At 48.8% G+C, this 16,233-nt stretch overlaps 2 protein-coding genes across 3 annotated transcripts in view; one reads left to right on the forward strand and one right to left on the reverse strand.

Annotated features, from left to right (window-relative positions):
- The window catches only part of RGL1 (ral guanine nucleotide dissociation stimulator like 1), a 78,332-nt gene extending 70,594 nt beyond the window's left edge, over window positions 1-7,738 (forward strand). The window contains exons 16-19 of one of the 2 annotated variants that reach the window (XR_011337849.1): window positions 165-551; window positions 5,702-5,816; window positions 6,351-7,339; window positions 7,669-7,738. Coding sequence is in view for 1 of the 2 variants with exons in the window: in XM_069862323.1 (XP_069718424.1) it covers window positions 165-551; window positions 5,702-5,816; window positions 6,351-6,541 (693 nt within the window). In the remaining variant the exon portion in view is untranslated. The other variant, XM_069862323.1, reaches the window with a different exon arrangement.
- Window positions 7,739-8,444: 706 nt separating this feature from the next.
- Window positions 8,445-16,233, reverse strand: part of COLGALT2 (collagen beta(1-O)galactosyltransferase 2) — a 58,072-nt gene continuing 50,283 nt past the window's right edge. The window contains exons 7-12 of the mRNA XM_069862331.1: window positions 15,934-16,010; window positions 13,993-14,099; window positions 12,967-13,099; window positions 11,265-11,392; window positions 10,538-10,744; window positions 8,445-10,126 (exon numbers count right to left, since the gene is read on the reverse strand). Coding sequence (XP_069718432.1) covers window positions 9,850-10,126; window positions 10,538-10,744; window positions 11,265-11,392; window positions 12,967-13,099; window positions 13,993-14,099; window positions 15,934-16,010 — 929 coding nt within the window. The 3' untranslated portion in view covers window positions 8,445-9,849. The remainder of the gene's footprint in view (window positions 10,127-10,537; window positions 10,745-11,264; window positions 11,393-12,966; window positions 13,100-13,992; window positions 14,100-15,933; window positions 16,011-16,233) is intronic.

A 16,233-nucleotide genomic window follows, 5' to 3' on the forward strand; every position in this document is an offset into this window, starting at 1 on the left:
TTTCTGGAGGCCAAGAATACCACGGCCTGCCTGCAGGAAGAGCACAAGCGACTGAGGTTTTGTACCTGCCTTCTGCTTGCTCACGTTCTTCCTCCAGAATGACACACGCAGACATACAAAATGTCCAGTTTATGACAATGTTTTTCTTTCTTTCTGTTGTGCAGCTCTCTGAACCATCCTCCTCCGCCGTCACCCAGCCCACAGACCCATATTCCACCAGGGTGTCATCTTTAGGCGTAGGGCCTTCCCCGCTGTCCTCCAAAGACGAGGGCAACAAGGACGACGAGGGCAGCGAGGGCGACAGTGGGGACAAGAATGACGAGGGTGACGGTAGCGACCAGGGTGACGAGGGTGACCAGGGCGACGGTGGCAACAAGAATGATGAGGGTGACAGGGGCGACCAGAACGACGACGGTGACAAGGGCTCGGTCTCGCTGACATGTGTTGCCCCAAAAGCACCGGCTCCTGTTTACAACCAGCAGAATGAAGACTCGTGCATCATCCGGATCAGCGTAGAAAACAACATCGGGAACCTGTACAAGAGCATCCTAGTGAGTGGTGTGGAACAGCAAAATGGTTTTGGGGATGTTTTCATCCAGGGTGACTTAAACAAATGCGCTTTTAGTTTTGCAAACACGTGTTTGCTGAGCTGACCGATGCAACCTGGCTCAAAAGGGAAAACGCCGAGAGTTACAGTCCAAAATGTATGGACCATGGTATGAATGGGAGGGTTGAAAATATCTTCGTGGAAGTTTCTGGTCTTTTTCTTTAGCTGGGACTTCATGTGTGAGTTTTGACACAAGACGCCTTGTGCCAAATTTTGCCTGGAGAAGCTTGTCCATGAGCTGGATCCTGGAAACAGGGCCCTGTACACACGGCTTCTCTCTGCAGCACAGGTTGCCAGACCAGGCGCAAGCAGTGGTTAGGTGTTCTCCTTGATGGGGGGTCCCTGGAGGGGTTCCAGCAGTGCCGGGCAATGGCCAGGGGAGTGCAGGGCCTGGGTGGGACTGTGGTTGCTGTGACTTGCCCGCAGGCGATTGCTGCAGGCGCCTGATGGAGACTGAGCTGCTGAGCAAACACCCCAGGTCCCTCAGAGCCTGGCAGGAGAAAAAACACAGGGTACCTCTTGGCACATTTTGGCCACCTTGTGATTTTAATGGTCTCACCTCCCCAAACTGCAGCGAGCAGGTGCCCCAGGGGCCTGACAGATTTGGCTACTGGCAAGGCAAATTTTCCTTATGCCTGCATAAGGCTCTGGAGGGAGCCCCGTGTCTGCTCCAGCTGCAGAGCACTTCCCCAGCAGACAATAAACCCAGTTACCAGGCCAAAAATCTTTGCAGGATATCAAAGTATTTATCACAGGAGACTGCAGATTAATTGATGTCTGCAAACAACAGATGGAGCAGCTATTTACGTGCGCTTTTATGGCTAGAACAGCATCTCCTCTCAGTGTTTGCTCAGAGTGCAGACCCTGCCATTTACTGCTGTCTCTTCTAGTGCAGTTCTGTTGTCTTGAACCAGAAAACCACCACGTGTGACAAATCCTGTGTTTAGTATTGAGCAGTACCTGGTACTTAGTTACTGGCTGTCACGTTAAATAGGAGCGGCTCTGAGAGGAGGCTGAGGGATGCCTCCCACTGAGTTCTGAGGTTCAGGATAGAGCCCTTTGCTTGTACAGGTGACACCAGTACTTGACAGCAGCCTCTCTTCTGTCCATGCCCTCTTGGTTTCAAGAATGATGGAGTATAGTGAAATGCTATTGAGGGATACAGACCTGGAATCCCTAGAGTGCATTCCAACTCATTGCAAAGGGGCTGGATACGAGCTGGTATCAGACCATTAGAGCACACCCGTGCGGTTATCAGGCAGGGCAGGCACCACTACAGAATCACGTAGACTGTTTTCATCTATAATGTATGTGTCTGGCCCACTCTCTTATAAGAATTCTGTATTTAGCAGGCCCACAGAGTGCTTTGGTCAATCTGTCCATCCCAACAACCAAATCTAAAACTTCTTATGAGAATCTTCTTAATAAAATAACCTGAAAGGGTTAAAACAAGGCAGAGAACTTACAAAATATGTAAATGTCACAGTAATTGAAATTAAACATAGCATATAGGGTCACTTACATCTATCTACAACATTTAACTATATCTTTATGCAGAAATTTAATACAGTAAAATATAACCATAGTTGAACTTAGTACAATAGAGCCAACCTAAGGACTCTAGTCTTCTTTAAAGACCTCTTTAAAGACTTTACATGTAGAATATGCTTATGCAATACATTCCGCTGAAGGTTAGGCAAAGCTCTTTCTTTTCAACCACACAGGCTGAGAAGTTTGTCCTCCTAACACATCCTAGGTCAGTCCTGCACAACCTTAAGGATAATCTCTAAGGTCCTTTCCAACCCAAACTATTCTATGATTCCGTACTGTTGAGCATGTACTCGCATTAGCAAGGACAAGGTGTGCAGTTACTCATATGTCTAAATGTCTGCAGGATCAGTAACAGATCTGTTTTACAGCCACTCATATTCCCCTGATGTGGGGCAGTTACACCTATTGCAGATCTTGCATCCTGATCATCCTGGCATCAGCAAGGCATAAGTGTAGAATCAGTAAAAGAAACCTGCAGCTTAGACCAGAGCATGAATTCCCTTCTCCTTTCGCAGGACACAGGCAACCTCATCCCATTTTTAGAGGAAAACAATGCCCATCTTTTTCTCAAAGAGAAGGATCAGTAGAATACATTACAATCAGAAAGAGTCAAACAATTACACATTAAAAAGAATCTTTTGTCTTTTCATTTGGGATATTTTTTTAGGCCTCCCCACCTCTGAACAACCTTGCTTTGCCTTAGGAAGCAGCGTAATTGTGACACAAACGTGTCCTTCTCAAGGCGTGATAAAGGTTTCTGGTTAACCATATGTTATGTTAACCATAACCCTGTATGATCAGCAAGTTTGGAGCAATTCATCTTCTTGGTCCAGTTCCACAACGTGACTGGTTCCACTGCTGTGGTAAATAAGGATTTCCTCATCCTGTTTCTGTGAGCCATAGTGGTCCACGCGCACGAGAAATTCTTAGGTTGTGGAACACACTTCAATCCCTTTGTATACTGCTTAGATCTTAGATGCCTTATATTCAAATGCAGTAGGTGCCCCCCGAAGCGTTGGGTTGGCATGTTCAACCAAGATCTTCAGGCTAGGTATAATTTAGAGGGGTAGCATTTTCCTTTCCTGTGCACACCAAATCTTGTACCGAACATCACCATGTGTGCAGTCACGCTCTCCATAGGCCAAGAGGACTCCCCCAGGTGGGGTTTTTTGGCATCATAGGACAGGAAGGTCCTTGGGTCCATTGCAGCATCCTTGTAAACCCCCGCAGCAGTTTGAAGTAGAAGAACCTCAGGAACCACCATTCCTGAGGTTCTTCTACTTCTTTGATCGCACTCTGTGGAACAGAGAGACTCCGCACGATCAACCTGTGCGCTCTGTCCCAAAGTCACACACTGAGCAGCAGAACCACAGACTGGTTTTAAAACAACTTCAGTTGCCCCTTTACAATCAACAACACAAAGGGAATGAAACACAGAAATACATCAGTAATCCTTTGCAAGGTTTTTTTTTAACTCTGCCAATCAGGCAAATATTTCTTAAAGTATTTTTGGATGTCTGGGGATGCCTGAGCCACAAATAAACTGATGGCCAGTGCTCTGTTAAATTGTGGTGGGTTATCCCTTTCTATTTTAATAAAGCTTGTTTGAGTCTTCCCCTGTAATCACTGCTGCTCATCCAGTCTCTGCCTGTATTCCCGTGGGTTAATCCCAGTCTCAGCACACACTTGCATTGTTTCTATCACGTTTCATAGGGCTCGTCCTTACGCTGTTTTACCATTTACATTATTAAAAAAGCCAGTGCAGGTTAGTCAGTGGCCAGAGAATACATCTTTTTGGAAGCTCTTTTCCTGCTCATCGGCTTTAAACAACTCTTACAGGGCCATCTCCTCTTGTCAGAACCTGCCAAGCCTCCTGACACAATTGAACCACGCACCTTTTTGTTCTTTACTTCGAAAGGTCTTTCCAATACCTTGGCTAAAGGCGTTCCCTTTTTTATTCCTGGAGATATTCCTTGTCTCCATGTGCTGCTCAGGCTGTGTGCTTTGATAAAGCTGAACAGCCGGACAGAGGACAAGGACTTGAAACAGCCCCTCCTGTTCTCCTTGTCAGAGTTTAAGCTCTCGCTCTCTGCAGCCTTCCCCTCCAAAGTTCCCAGGTGAATTCACCAATGTGCTGGGAACTGGAAGGATCTAGACATGCATCCCAGGGTCCTATCTGCGCTAAATCCTAGGTTCTCTAACACAGTTTATTACAGCCTGGACTGGGCGCCTCTGCAGGGAGAGGACTTGGAATATGGGAATTCTCATGCAGTTGCACCTTTTACTATTTAAGCTCCCAGCCTCATACCTTCTCCATGCAAAAGTTAATACAGTGCTTCTTCAGGCAAGCCACCTCTTAAATTCTAGCTCAAATTGGTCCCTGGGCCCTTCTGCAACTCAGCAGAAGTTAAACACAAATCCATTCTCAGTCCTATATTTTTAATGGTAATTAATAATGATTTAGCTAGAGTTTTGTTTGTTTCTCCCCAAACCCCTTCGGGTGCGTAATTTAAAGATGACACCAGTATCTACAACCATTCTGTTTCCCACTGGCTCCTTTTCCCCTTGGGCACGTGTGGCTGATCAGATGAGGGACATTAGAACGTACCCTCCTTGCTCTTCCCCTGCGAATTTGCTCTTTATTCCTAACCTGCCCATTTCCCCCCAGAGCTGCCACCACCCCAGCAATAGCCGAGTCTGCAGCTGCTGGTGGGGGATGGTGCTTTACAGTGATAATTTTTTGGACAGGATTAAAGGTAGAGACAACGCTAAGAAATTTTAGAGCTCTCCTTGAGCCATACTGTTTCTCTCAGTCAGCAAAACTCCAAGCAGACCCACTAGGGGGTTCTCACACTTAGCGACACAATCAATCACATCCTAAACTATTATCATTAGCAGCATCGACCAGGATGGCAGTGCAGGGCAGTTTCTTTTCACCCGAGAGCCACAGAGCATATTTACTGTGAGCTGTTCTTTCACAACTCCTTAAATTCCTATAAATCTGACTTTATAGTGATAGAGCTGTAAATTTAAGCGCTCTGCGGATTTTGTGTAATTACTAACATTTGAGGAAAAAAAAACCCCTTTTCTTGGCCCAACAGGAGTGTCAATAATGGTATCAATATGTAGAATTTGTTAAATTTGAAAGTGGATTTTACTTAAATTTGATCTCTCTTGCTTTTTGCTTTGCTTGCTTAAGGAAAAATCTTGCAAGTATGCAGAACGCAACAGAAATTACAGGGGGTTGCTTAAACAAAGCGTTACACCTTTAGCAGGACGGAGCTGGGCTTGAAGAAGGCAGCTCTGCAAAGTTAGCAAACACTGTGTTATAATGCTACAAACCATGCCCACAGGTTAAGGGACTGCGGCCCAAGGAAGACCTTGACTCACCAGGCGTGTGCAGTTTTGTCCTGTACTGATCCATCGTATTTTTTTGGTTCTCTGAAATTTCCCAAACCTAAGTGGTCTGAAGAAAGGCTAATTATTAAATCATTCTGTAGACTGAATAAGCGGAATGTCTCATTGCAACTCTAATTCTTCCAGCTGACCAGCCAAGACAAAGGTCCCGCTGTCATCCGGAGAGCGATGGTGAAGCACAGCCTGGAGTCGGAGGCACCTGAGGATTACGAGCTCGTGCAGGTCATCTCCGAGGACAAAGGTAGAGAAGCAGAACACTGCTGCTGCTTGGAAGGTTCTGCTGCATTTGGAAGGGAAGAGTAAAACACAACACCAGTGAGAGCAAACCCTCGCGATGAGCGGTGGTGCAGGCCCTGTGGCTCCCGGCTGTCAGCACAGGGCTTTACGCAAGCAGAGCTCACTCGGGGGTTGCCAGGCAGACCCTGCAGAGCTGTTGTCCCAGGGGCAGCGGCTCCCTCTCTGGCTCCCCAGGGATCGCACTGATGCCTCTGGGCAGTGCCCAGAGAGCTTTTAGGAGCAGCCCCTTGCGCCGGCTGCCAGGACAGGCTCTCCTCACTCCTGCAGCCCCCCTCCCGTGTTGGGGGCAGCTGCTGCAGACGCCACAAGTGTCTGCCTGCTTGTGAACAAACCACGACACCAAAGAGGCACAGCAGGATAAGGGAAGGGGCCCAGCGCGGCCTGGCTGCTGTGCGCGCAGTCCCAGGTCTCTCCTGGTTTTCCTTCTGCTACCTGCAACGCTGAAAAACTGACGGTTGCTCCGGTCCCTCTTTTGCAGAGCTCGTCATCCCAGGGAACGCCAACGTTTTCTACGCCATGAACACCAAGGCGGCGTTTGATTTTGTCCTCCGCAAAAAGGCTCCAGGTGATGCACGAGTCAAGATGAGGAGCCGGTGCAGTCTGACCCTCCCCAGCGCAGGGGCCAGACGGCGCTACTGGGGCAGCAGGACCAGCAAAATCATGCTGTGAGGGAGACCAGAGCCAGGAGAGCTGTGCTTTGCCACCAGCCAGCACTCAGCATCGCTGCAGGCGCCTGCCTCGCTGTTCCACCATGAACATCTCTGAGGCAGAGCTGCAGTGGCGACGCTTCTCTCCACCTTGTCAGCCAGATACGGACAGACGGACACACACAGACACGACAGACTGGGACTTCGACAGTATAGAATCATACAATCACCAGATTGGAAGAAACCCACCAGATCGAGTCCAATCCCTTCCTGTCAAACACTAAACCATGCCCCTCAGCACCTCGTCCACCTGTGAGTCAACCACCTCCCTGGGCAGCCTGTTCCAGTGCCCAACAACCCCTTCTGTGAAAAATTTTTTCATAATGTTCAGTCTGTGCGTCTGAAATGAATTCCTGATGTGGCACATCCTTTCGGCCAGAATAAAGAAGTTAATCATCTGTTCCCTGTGAAACTTTAAACAACAACGTACTTCTATAGTCTCTTCCCAGAACCCAGGCTTCCCGGAAAAGACTGTGAGAGGTTTTGCTTTAGAAAGCCAGAAACGAGACACTGGATTGTAAGCTGCCCTGATTGAACAGGCTGCCTTGGAGACACATTGGTGTTAGTTAAAACGAACACAAATACTGCCTTTCGTACCTGCCTGGGCCTTTATCCGCACCCGGTCTGTAGCACTAATTTTCCAAACTGGGTTCAGGTATCCTTGACAATCAGTGATAAAGCCCTGGTGCAACCATTGCTGGGTTGTACCACGTTTTACGCTACATGAAGATTTATCACTGCTGTTTACAAGGAGCACCAGGTAGGTCCTAGTTTAAGAATTCGTTTAAGAATTCCCATTGTATTTTCATGGAGAAGGTGAAGGAGGTGAGTTTGGAGCTGAGCCTTAACCCTCACCCGTTCCCTGAAGGATGGACTCTGAGCTCACTGTCACAGTGTACATACGCGTTCATGTCTGTAGAGCGTCGATGTGAAGCAGTGCACAGGTTGCATGGATGTCTATATTAAGTTGAATGTTCTCGATTTCAAAATTACTCTCTCCAAAAGGTTCTATATGAAAAAGGTTTGGTTTTTTTTAATTGTTTACCTGTAATCTTTGTATACTTCTTGCATAAACTTTTTTCTATTAAGATTTGCCTGGAGCCAATCTTTGCTGCAGCGGAGATGCTCGATCCCAGCCCCTTCCCTCTCCAGCCCCCACAGGCCTAACCAAGTGAGGAGCAGCAGATGAGATGGAAAAATGCCTTCAATGGGATCAGGCCAGGTCCAAAGAGGAAGGGGTGGTAACCAGAGCGTGGGCTGGGGGAGAGGTCTCTCTCCTAGACGTGGAGGTAGGGTTTGAACAGAACACAAAGCACGTGAGGGTGGGACAGGTACGTGGTGGTGATGTATAAACACAGAATAATTGTAATGAGCCTTTACATGGAGTGATAACCAGAATATTAGACTGGAGGAGCGATACCAAGCCAAAGGGACTCACCCACCCAGTGCTGGCTCCTCCTGTTCTGCCAGACTCAGGAGCACGTGCATTTCACAGTATGAATGGTGATGTCTGACGCTATGCTGGGTGCTCATCAGTTCATAGAAGGCCTGCTTCTGAAGGCCACTGCAGGCTTCTTGCTAACATCTCTAGTCCTGCCATGCTCACAAGTGCTTCAGCCAGGTCAGACATGCCAGGAGTAAAGCAAGACCTGAAGGGGAAACGAGAGAGGTTATCAGGGAGGAATGACCCGGGCTGAGCGTGGTGGCCCACAGCAGAGCTTCTCGCCATACTCACCATGTCCCGTGGGCTCTTGTTCCAGCCTGGACAGCAGAAGGAACACGGCTTCCAGCCAGTAACCACACGACAGGCACATTTATATGGCGAGTGACTATGACAGCGACGCAGCTGATAGACTCTCGAGCTGCCCTTTCCCAGCCAGAGCTCCTCCCACCCAACAAAAATACACACAGGTGCTCATCTTGCACCAGGATCTATGTATTATCAGACCAGCTGACAGGTAATAATACATCTTCTTTAGCAGAAAGCACAACATTGATCAGTAATTATTAAAAACCAGCAATTTAAAAAAATCCCAACCACACATACTCAAGCGTACAGAGCTGCCTGCAGGCGAGTCCCTCAATTCCAAGTCCAGGAGGGCATCCTCCCACCGCAACAGCCGCCTTCAGGCTGGTGTCTGTGCCACCAGTGACCTGAGCACTGCAGTCCACAATCACCTGGCCTCTGAGGAACATCTAAAGTAATTGATTGGGTTATTTTCATGCTCTGCTGACATGTCAGCCAACAGCAAATACGTCAGAACTCATCAAAAAAAAGACAAGGTTTGCTCCTCACATGAAGAAATATCAAGACAAGTTGCCTTTCCGTCCCCGCGTCACACAATTCTTTCAGGACTGTACAGCTGACAGCAGTAACATAACTGTAGGTTCTTTTGGTTTTATAAGGATGGTGTCAAACAGTTTCTAACAACACTTCTAGAAACTGAAGGTCCTAGAAATCCTGCACTTGGTTTTGTGTCCTAATTAAACAGGCCTGCAAAGAGACTGTCAGGCTTTGTCCTACCGAAGGAATAAACTGAGGCAGGGGGTGAGGCAGGACACGGTGTGGACTGACGACTCCTGTGCTCCCTTCGAACAGCACCAGCAACCTCACTTTCTCTGCTTGCTTCCAAGACGCCAATCCTGGATCAGGCGGCCTCTTTAGATGGGTTGACATTTGTGGAGCAGAAGGTGGCAGCAGTTTTCCATAGAAGCGTGCGGAGGGAGAAGACACGACAAGGAGTGCTGCTCCAGGGCACTGAACATCTTTGGAAACCATCTTGATTCCCTTGGAAAAACAAAACCAAATAACCCAAGCACTTGCCTGCAGTTTTTCCCAGTGAAGAGAGTTATAAAAGCCTACAACCCTACAAGGAGTAACACTTACACAGCAGCCCAGCTACAGCTATCCAGAAAGATATTAACTCTTGCACACCTCTATATATTAATCTTTATAAATACGGTATTCTACACAAGGAACTGTAGAAAGACGTCATTCGATGTTATTATTTTTTTTTTTTTACAAAAGCTTGCAAGGGCTTTTGTTCAGACCTCTGCCTTTTCTCTGCCAGTCTGGAACATCTGTTTTCTCCCTCCTTCATCTCCCAGCCCATCCTAAGCTGCTGGCTGAGTTGGAACAGTCAGGTCCAACCACCATGTGAAGCAGCGGGAAGAAGACCAGATGAAGAGCTGTTCTACAACTTTGAAGGGTCAAAAGCTAAAGTGTGAGGCAGGCTTAGCTGTCCACAGAGTCCCGGGGGCCACAGGCAGTCATAGTTCATCCCTGGAGGACGGCGCGTTGAGAGATGACTGGGAGGGCAGGGCATCCTTGTTCTGGGCGTCGCTATGGATCGTGCCCTGCTGCCGGGATTTCCAGGAGTGCGTTCTGTCCCAGTCCGTAGACACGGTCTCATTGTCCCAGATCGTAGAGGTCTCTGTGTCGCTGAGGTAGCCTGGCTGCCCAGTGTAGTGGGTGGGGTAAACAAGCAGGGGTTCTGCCGAGAAGGCTTTCAAGTCTCTGGACTCATAGTACTCCATGTACTTTGCTCTGAGGAGGACAGAAAAGCCATCAGTAACAGAGTCAATGTTCCTCACAGCTTGTAACCGTGAGATAAAAGCCAACCCACCGAGCAAACAGGTCCCGGGGAGCAGAGGTCGCTGGGGTGGGGTTGGACACTCTACAGCCAGAGTCGCGTGCCTTACAGCCCCGCGTAACCGGCACAACCCAAGCCCCTGCTACCAGGGACAGCCAAGTGTTTCAGAACCAGCCCACAAGCATCGGGTCAGGGCCACCGCCCTCTGCAGCAGCTCTGTCACCTCCTTTGGCCCATGACAACCAAAAAGCACAAGGAGCAGCCCTGTCCCCCATCGGCCAGGCTACAGAAGGGGGAGACCCGGCTTAAGATCATTCAGAAGACCCAGCTCACGTCCACCTGAGTAATGAAGGCGTCCTACTTACACAGGGTGCTTGTTGTACATGACTGGCAGAAATTCATCCACAGGCAGCATCTTGCTGAAAGGCTCCGCTCCGATAAGTTTCTGAGCCCCTTGGAAAGAGATCGCATACCCCAGGGTCCAGTATGAGTAATCAGCTTCCACCAGGTTCATGACATTGGGAACTGCTTTCTCAGGCTCCTGCACCTGCATCCTTTTCCGGCCAATATAGCTTGAAGGGTGAAAAGACCAAGGGAATTAGAACTAAAGTGAATTCACAGCAATTGGGAACCACATGACTGTTCACGTCAACCAGAGAAGGGCAAAGGATCCATCCAAGACGTAAACACTGACCAGGCTTATGATTTCTAACCTGCACCAATCCTCAACATCCGTGTCTTAAACCAGCGGGTGGTCTAGCTGCGAAAGACTTCACAAGTGAGCTAAGATGCCATGGTCCAAGCCCCAGGACTGAGCAGTGTCAGTTCCTCTATCAGAGCAACACCTCCAGACTCTGTGGAGATGAACCAACACTGCCCACAAAGGGCAGGAATGGTACCCAATGGGCATTCCAGCATCAGCTGGGCCCAGGAGAGAGAACTGTCCTGACGGGAAGAGCCACCGAGAAGTCTCTAACACCTTCCCCTGCTCTCCAGTGCTAACCTGGATTTCTACCGTGACCCAGCAGGTACTGCTGACGTCCTCCCTTGCGTGTCCAGGAGTTCCCAGACAGCTGAGGGCCAGGTACTTACATAAGCTCCCAGTCCAGCTGGGCTTGTTCAATGTCATCCATCAGCTTCATGAGCTTCCTTTTAAACTGGTGTTCGAAGCGCACATCATCCTCAATAACAAGAGTCTTCTCCAGTCCTCTGTTCACCACCTGGAACAGGAGGGTTCAGACGCGATCGTGGTGGCACATCTAGGCCCCTCCCTGCACCCTGAAATTGTTGGGGCTACCCTGTCCTGGCACTGCCTTCTAGACTATGCAGGTAGGAAGACTGGAGAACCACTCTCAGAGTCACAGCTCAGCTGAGAGGGACAGCAAGGAACAGTGAAAACAGTCTTGAAAACATCCTGTGGCTGAGCATCTGCAACCCAGAAAACCCCTCCACCTAACGCTGCACCATCTAGAGCACGTGAGCTACCATCTGGCATGACCACAGCAAGCACCTCCTCAGAGGAACGTGCAGAAGCCATTAATGCCAAAGCTGCTGTTCAGAAAAAAAAATCTTTGTTGGAAGAAAATGTTCCTGAAGCCAGAGAAGGAGGACGATCTGACAACTTGGTAAGCATGCAGACAAAGGCATCCTACGTCTAGGATCCCATGTTACCATCTGACTTGGTGATAAAGAAGTCTCAAGCCCAAAAGTGTAGCCTGACTTCTCAGTGCCGGTCACTCCATGGGCTCTAGGCTGTTTGGATTGATGCCCTGTCCTGCTGAGAGGAGCTGCAGGAACACCTCTGAGGGCAGAAGCTGTCTGCATTTAGAATCATAGAATAACCAGGTTGGAAGAGACCCACCAGATCACTGAGTCCAACCATTCCTATCATTTGGGTAACTGCTGCCACTTTCCAGCCTTATTCTAGCACCAAGTCTTTCCACCACACCTTACCTGAAATAATCCCCTCCTGGGAATGGCCTCAAGCTCCACCAGGGGTGGTTTAGGCCGAAGATTAGGAAAAAATTTTTCACAGAAAGGGTCACTGGGCACTGGCAGAGGCTGCCCAGGGAGGGATTTGAGTCACCTTCCCTGGAGGTGTTTAAGGCACGGGTGGACGAGGTGCTGAGTGGCATGATTTAGTATTTGATAAGAATGGTTGGACTCAATGATCCAGTGGGTCTCTTCCAACCTGGTGATTCTATGCTGATGTTGGGCTGTGTAACTCCAGCGTCTCTGACCAGCACAGCCCAGATACTATCAAGTGTTGCTCCCCAGGTGACGAGGGACAGATGGAAGCTGTGCCCTTTACCACCCAAACAAGATCTCTCGGCTCGGGTAAACAGAGGTCCCCTGACTGTTACAAACATCCATGATACAGCCAACTCAAAAAAGCCAACCAGCAGCACCACTTGAACTTGCTTCAGTCCAGACGCAAAACCAGAAGGGTTTTTTAACACCCTTTATTCTTCAAAACCTTCTTGTCTTCCTCCTAAGCACACTTGCTCCGAGCAGGCGACTGGACAGTTTGCAAAACCAGTCATTAAACTATTCTGGTAAAAAAACCACTCGGAGCTGCTGGCAAATGGAAAGCAGAGAAGAGAAAGCTGAACACTCCGTTCAAGACCCCCCTGTGCATGATTGCCTACAAACCAAGGAAAACATTTCCATCCAACACTTACAGAAACTGGTGTTATATTCGATGCTCTGCCCTATGACTGGCTGCGTGCCTTCCTACCGCACCTACTCCCAGCATCTTCCTGCAGAAACGCCGAGGAACCCGCAAACTCCTTACCTCCTTCCAGATGTAATAATGACTGAGGAAGCAGCCGATTTCTCCCCTGGTTAGTGGCCTGGAGGAGTACGGGTCCCGGTAACCCGGGAGCATGTCGATGCTGAGAGCCTTGAGCTGACTCGTGTTCAGAGCTCTGGGAAAGAAAGAGTAGCTATCAGCATTTTAAAGACAAGTAAATTCAAGTCACGCACAGAGAAAAGCCACATCTCAAGAAAGTCCTGCACTTGTTTTGCTCCAAAACCTGAAGAAAAATGACCTTCTTGGTTCACATTTCTAAATCAAGTGACAAATCACACCCTTAACTCTGGCAATGACTTCTGGTGGGTCCATCACCTCATCAGGGTTTGGAATATTCCTCTATTGGTCTTGATGGGTACCCAAGTCTCAAGGACCACTAGATGGCGGGTGGGTTCCAAGGTCCCTGAGGCCCTTCTGCAAGGCCCAGGCCTAAAATTTCTGCTTTAATTTCTCATGATAGAAAGGTCTTAACACACCTCGGAGTAAGCTTGGGAAGGGCTGTCAGGGTTAATGCTGTATACTGCACTAGGTCAGACGATCTTCCCCAGGACATAACTGCTGACTCCTTTTAACTGCGTGCAAGTGTTGCAATTCACAGAAATCAGGGCGATTTTAACCTGATTTTCATCCTATTTGGAACCAAACCGCCCTGGTTCTCTCCAGGCTGACTAATTGCAACAGAAAAGAAACGGAGCAAAAACTGCCCCAGACAGGCTGTTAGGTGGTAGTCACTTCTCCTTTGCACCTGCCCTTCCCCACCAGAAGGGAGGTCAGGGCACCCAAGCTGATCATAGAATAGAATCATAGAATAATTTGGGTTGGAAGGGACCTTGGAGATCATCCAGTTCCAACCCCCTGCCATGGGCAGGGACACCTCCCACTGGATCAGGCTGCCCAAGGCCCATCCAACCTGGCCTTGGACACCTCCAGGGATGGGGCAGAGATGGTGGTGAGCAGTTAAGCACAACCCACTCTTTGCACACAACAGCAATCCCAGTCGAAACTCACTTTCCATCCACAGCCTCCACTATCTTGACTGCGATCTCCTGCTCATACAAAGTCCGCAGCATCCGATCCCGCCTGTCTTTCCGACGCTTCAGATTGATCATGAAAATCTGGGTTGAAGAGAAAGACATCAGCCTCCCAGCTCGGGCGTGAGGAATTAAAGGGAGTGCCAGCCCGCTCCCACCCAGCAGCCCCACTGGGAAAGCAGATCCTACCAGGTATGTTCTCACTCCAGATTGCTTGGAATTTGTCAAAACCTTGGTGTTGGTTTTGAGTTGAAAGGTTAGAGGCTCGTTCTCTTAACAACTACTTTTTATCAGCATTCACAGAGGAAAGTTGCTCTTCAAGGATGAATTAAGGTGACAGGAGACCAGCCGCAGTCAAGCCTATCATCTCCAAATACACAGATGTTTCGATTTATGTTAAACACAGAGTACAAAAGCCATCTCCAACTCCTGTCCCAGAGGAACACTGACCCACGATGCTGCCACTGCCTGTATTTAGGATAATCTGTGGGGCCACCACCCAAGTACAAGGACACGGCACTAAGAGAGGCTTTTTGCAATTAGTTTGGGCACCAAAAATCTGCTGCTTCTCCTGCCAGAGCAGAAAGCCTAAACACAGAGCCCAGACCAGGAACAGGGCTCAGCCCAAGCTTTGAGGACACAGACTCGGTGGTGGAGGGCAGAGGGCTGAATCTTCATTTGCAGGTAAACTGCAGAGAGTCAGGCATATTTTTCAGTCCCAGGCAGACAAGTGCAGCCTTGTAGCCTGTGGAGCAAAACTTCATCCCAGTAAGAAGCAGATCAAATTCTAGGTCAGTACAAATGCAAAAATAATGAATTGGATAAATAAAGCGCAGCCACAAAAGACAACATGGAAAAAGCCGACACCAGCTGTGTCCTGAACACAGATGCTCAAACACACACAGCCAAATCAGGTTCAGATTTTACGAGTCATATAAACAGATGTAGCAGAATACGCCGTGAAAACAAAGGCTGCCCTGATCCCCACAACTCCCTCAGTAGCGGTGCCACTGCCACCCTGGCAGCTGCACCCACAGGGGCTGCTGGCTCGGGAATAACTTAGACACTGGTTAATGAAAGCACAGCAGATGCCTCTCCAGCCTTCTCTCCTCAGTGCCTGCTCTCTGCAACGTGAGGCAGAGTCGGGGGGAGGATTTTCTGCAGCGTCTCAGTCAGCAACCATCCTTCCAGTTAATTTTTACTTAAGGTCATAGCAGAAAAACATGCTGCAGAGGGAAAGCTGCCATGGTCAGGAGACATCAGGCATGATTTTCTCTCACTCCAGGACGTACATAGCAGAGAGCCCGGCTCCTCCAGCTGCTGCAGGCTCTCCAGTATCTCTCGAATAAGGGAAATCGTTCCCTCCTGTCACTGGAAAGCAGGAGAGTTTTCCCAAAAGACTAGACTAGAAGGACTGCCAAGCTGCTCCGCAGTCTCAGATGTAGAGGAAACAACACAAGAACTGGGGCTTTACAGAAACTGCTTTTCAGCCTCAATTCTGCCGTCTCCTCCTGGCTGGACCAGAACACCCATATCATCAAGACAGGCAGCCCCAAGACTTGCTGGGCACTGTCCTTGCACAAACCTGCACTTCTCATCAGGGGTCCTGTAACAGGTATTAAGTGCCCACAGACCTGCTTGGTCTCATTTCCTTGCAGCAAATGCTAGCGGGAAAGAATACTCCTCCAGCCCTTTCCCTTCTGGTTCCCTGAGCTCAGCAGTTCTCCCCAAATAAGGAGGGCTAATTTCTCTTGCAAGCAGTCTAAGTCCAAAGATGAGTTATCAGGAAAGAGCTAACTATGTGGAAAGATAATATACTCTAAAGGAAATGGCTGGAAGCTTGGGTGAAGGGTGAACCGAAGTCCTTCAGGTGATGAACAGGACAACAAAGACACTGACAGCAAAATAGGTTCCTTACTTCATCAAATCCCATCTTGTCAGGGTGCTTTGGAGGAACAGAGACATACTGAGAAGGCTCAATGGGAGGACGATCAACTGAAAGAGAGGAGAGATCGCAAGCATTACCCTCACGTAGGAGCTGTGCTGATATACCGTATAAGCATGTGTTTTCATCAGTGGGCCTGAAAGACCCAGAGACCTGGGATATGAAATTGGTGTAGAAATCAAGAAGCATTTGTGTTGCAAAGCAGAAGCCAGCAGCCATCTGCCAGACAAAGCTCATGACAAAAACAAGGTTTTGCAGCGCCCTTTCCACATT

Source organism: Phaenicophaeus curvirostris, chromosome 8, assembly GCF_032191515.1.
Source record: "Phaenicophaeus curvirostris isolate KB17595 chromosome 8, BPBGC_Pcur_1.0, whole genome shotgun sequence".
NCBI lineage: Eukaryota > Metazoa > Chordata > Aves > Cuculiformes > Cuculidae > Phaenicophaeus > Phaenicophaeus curvirostris.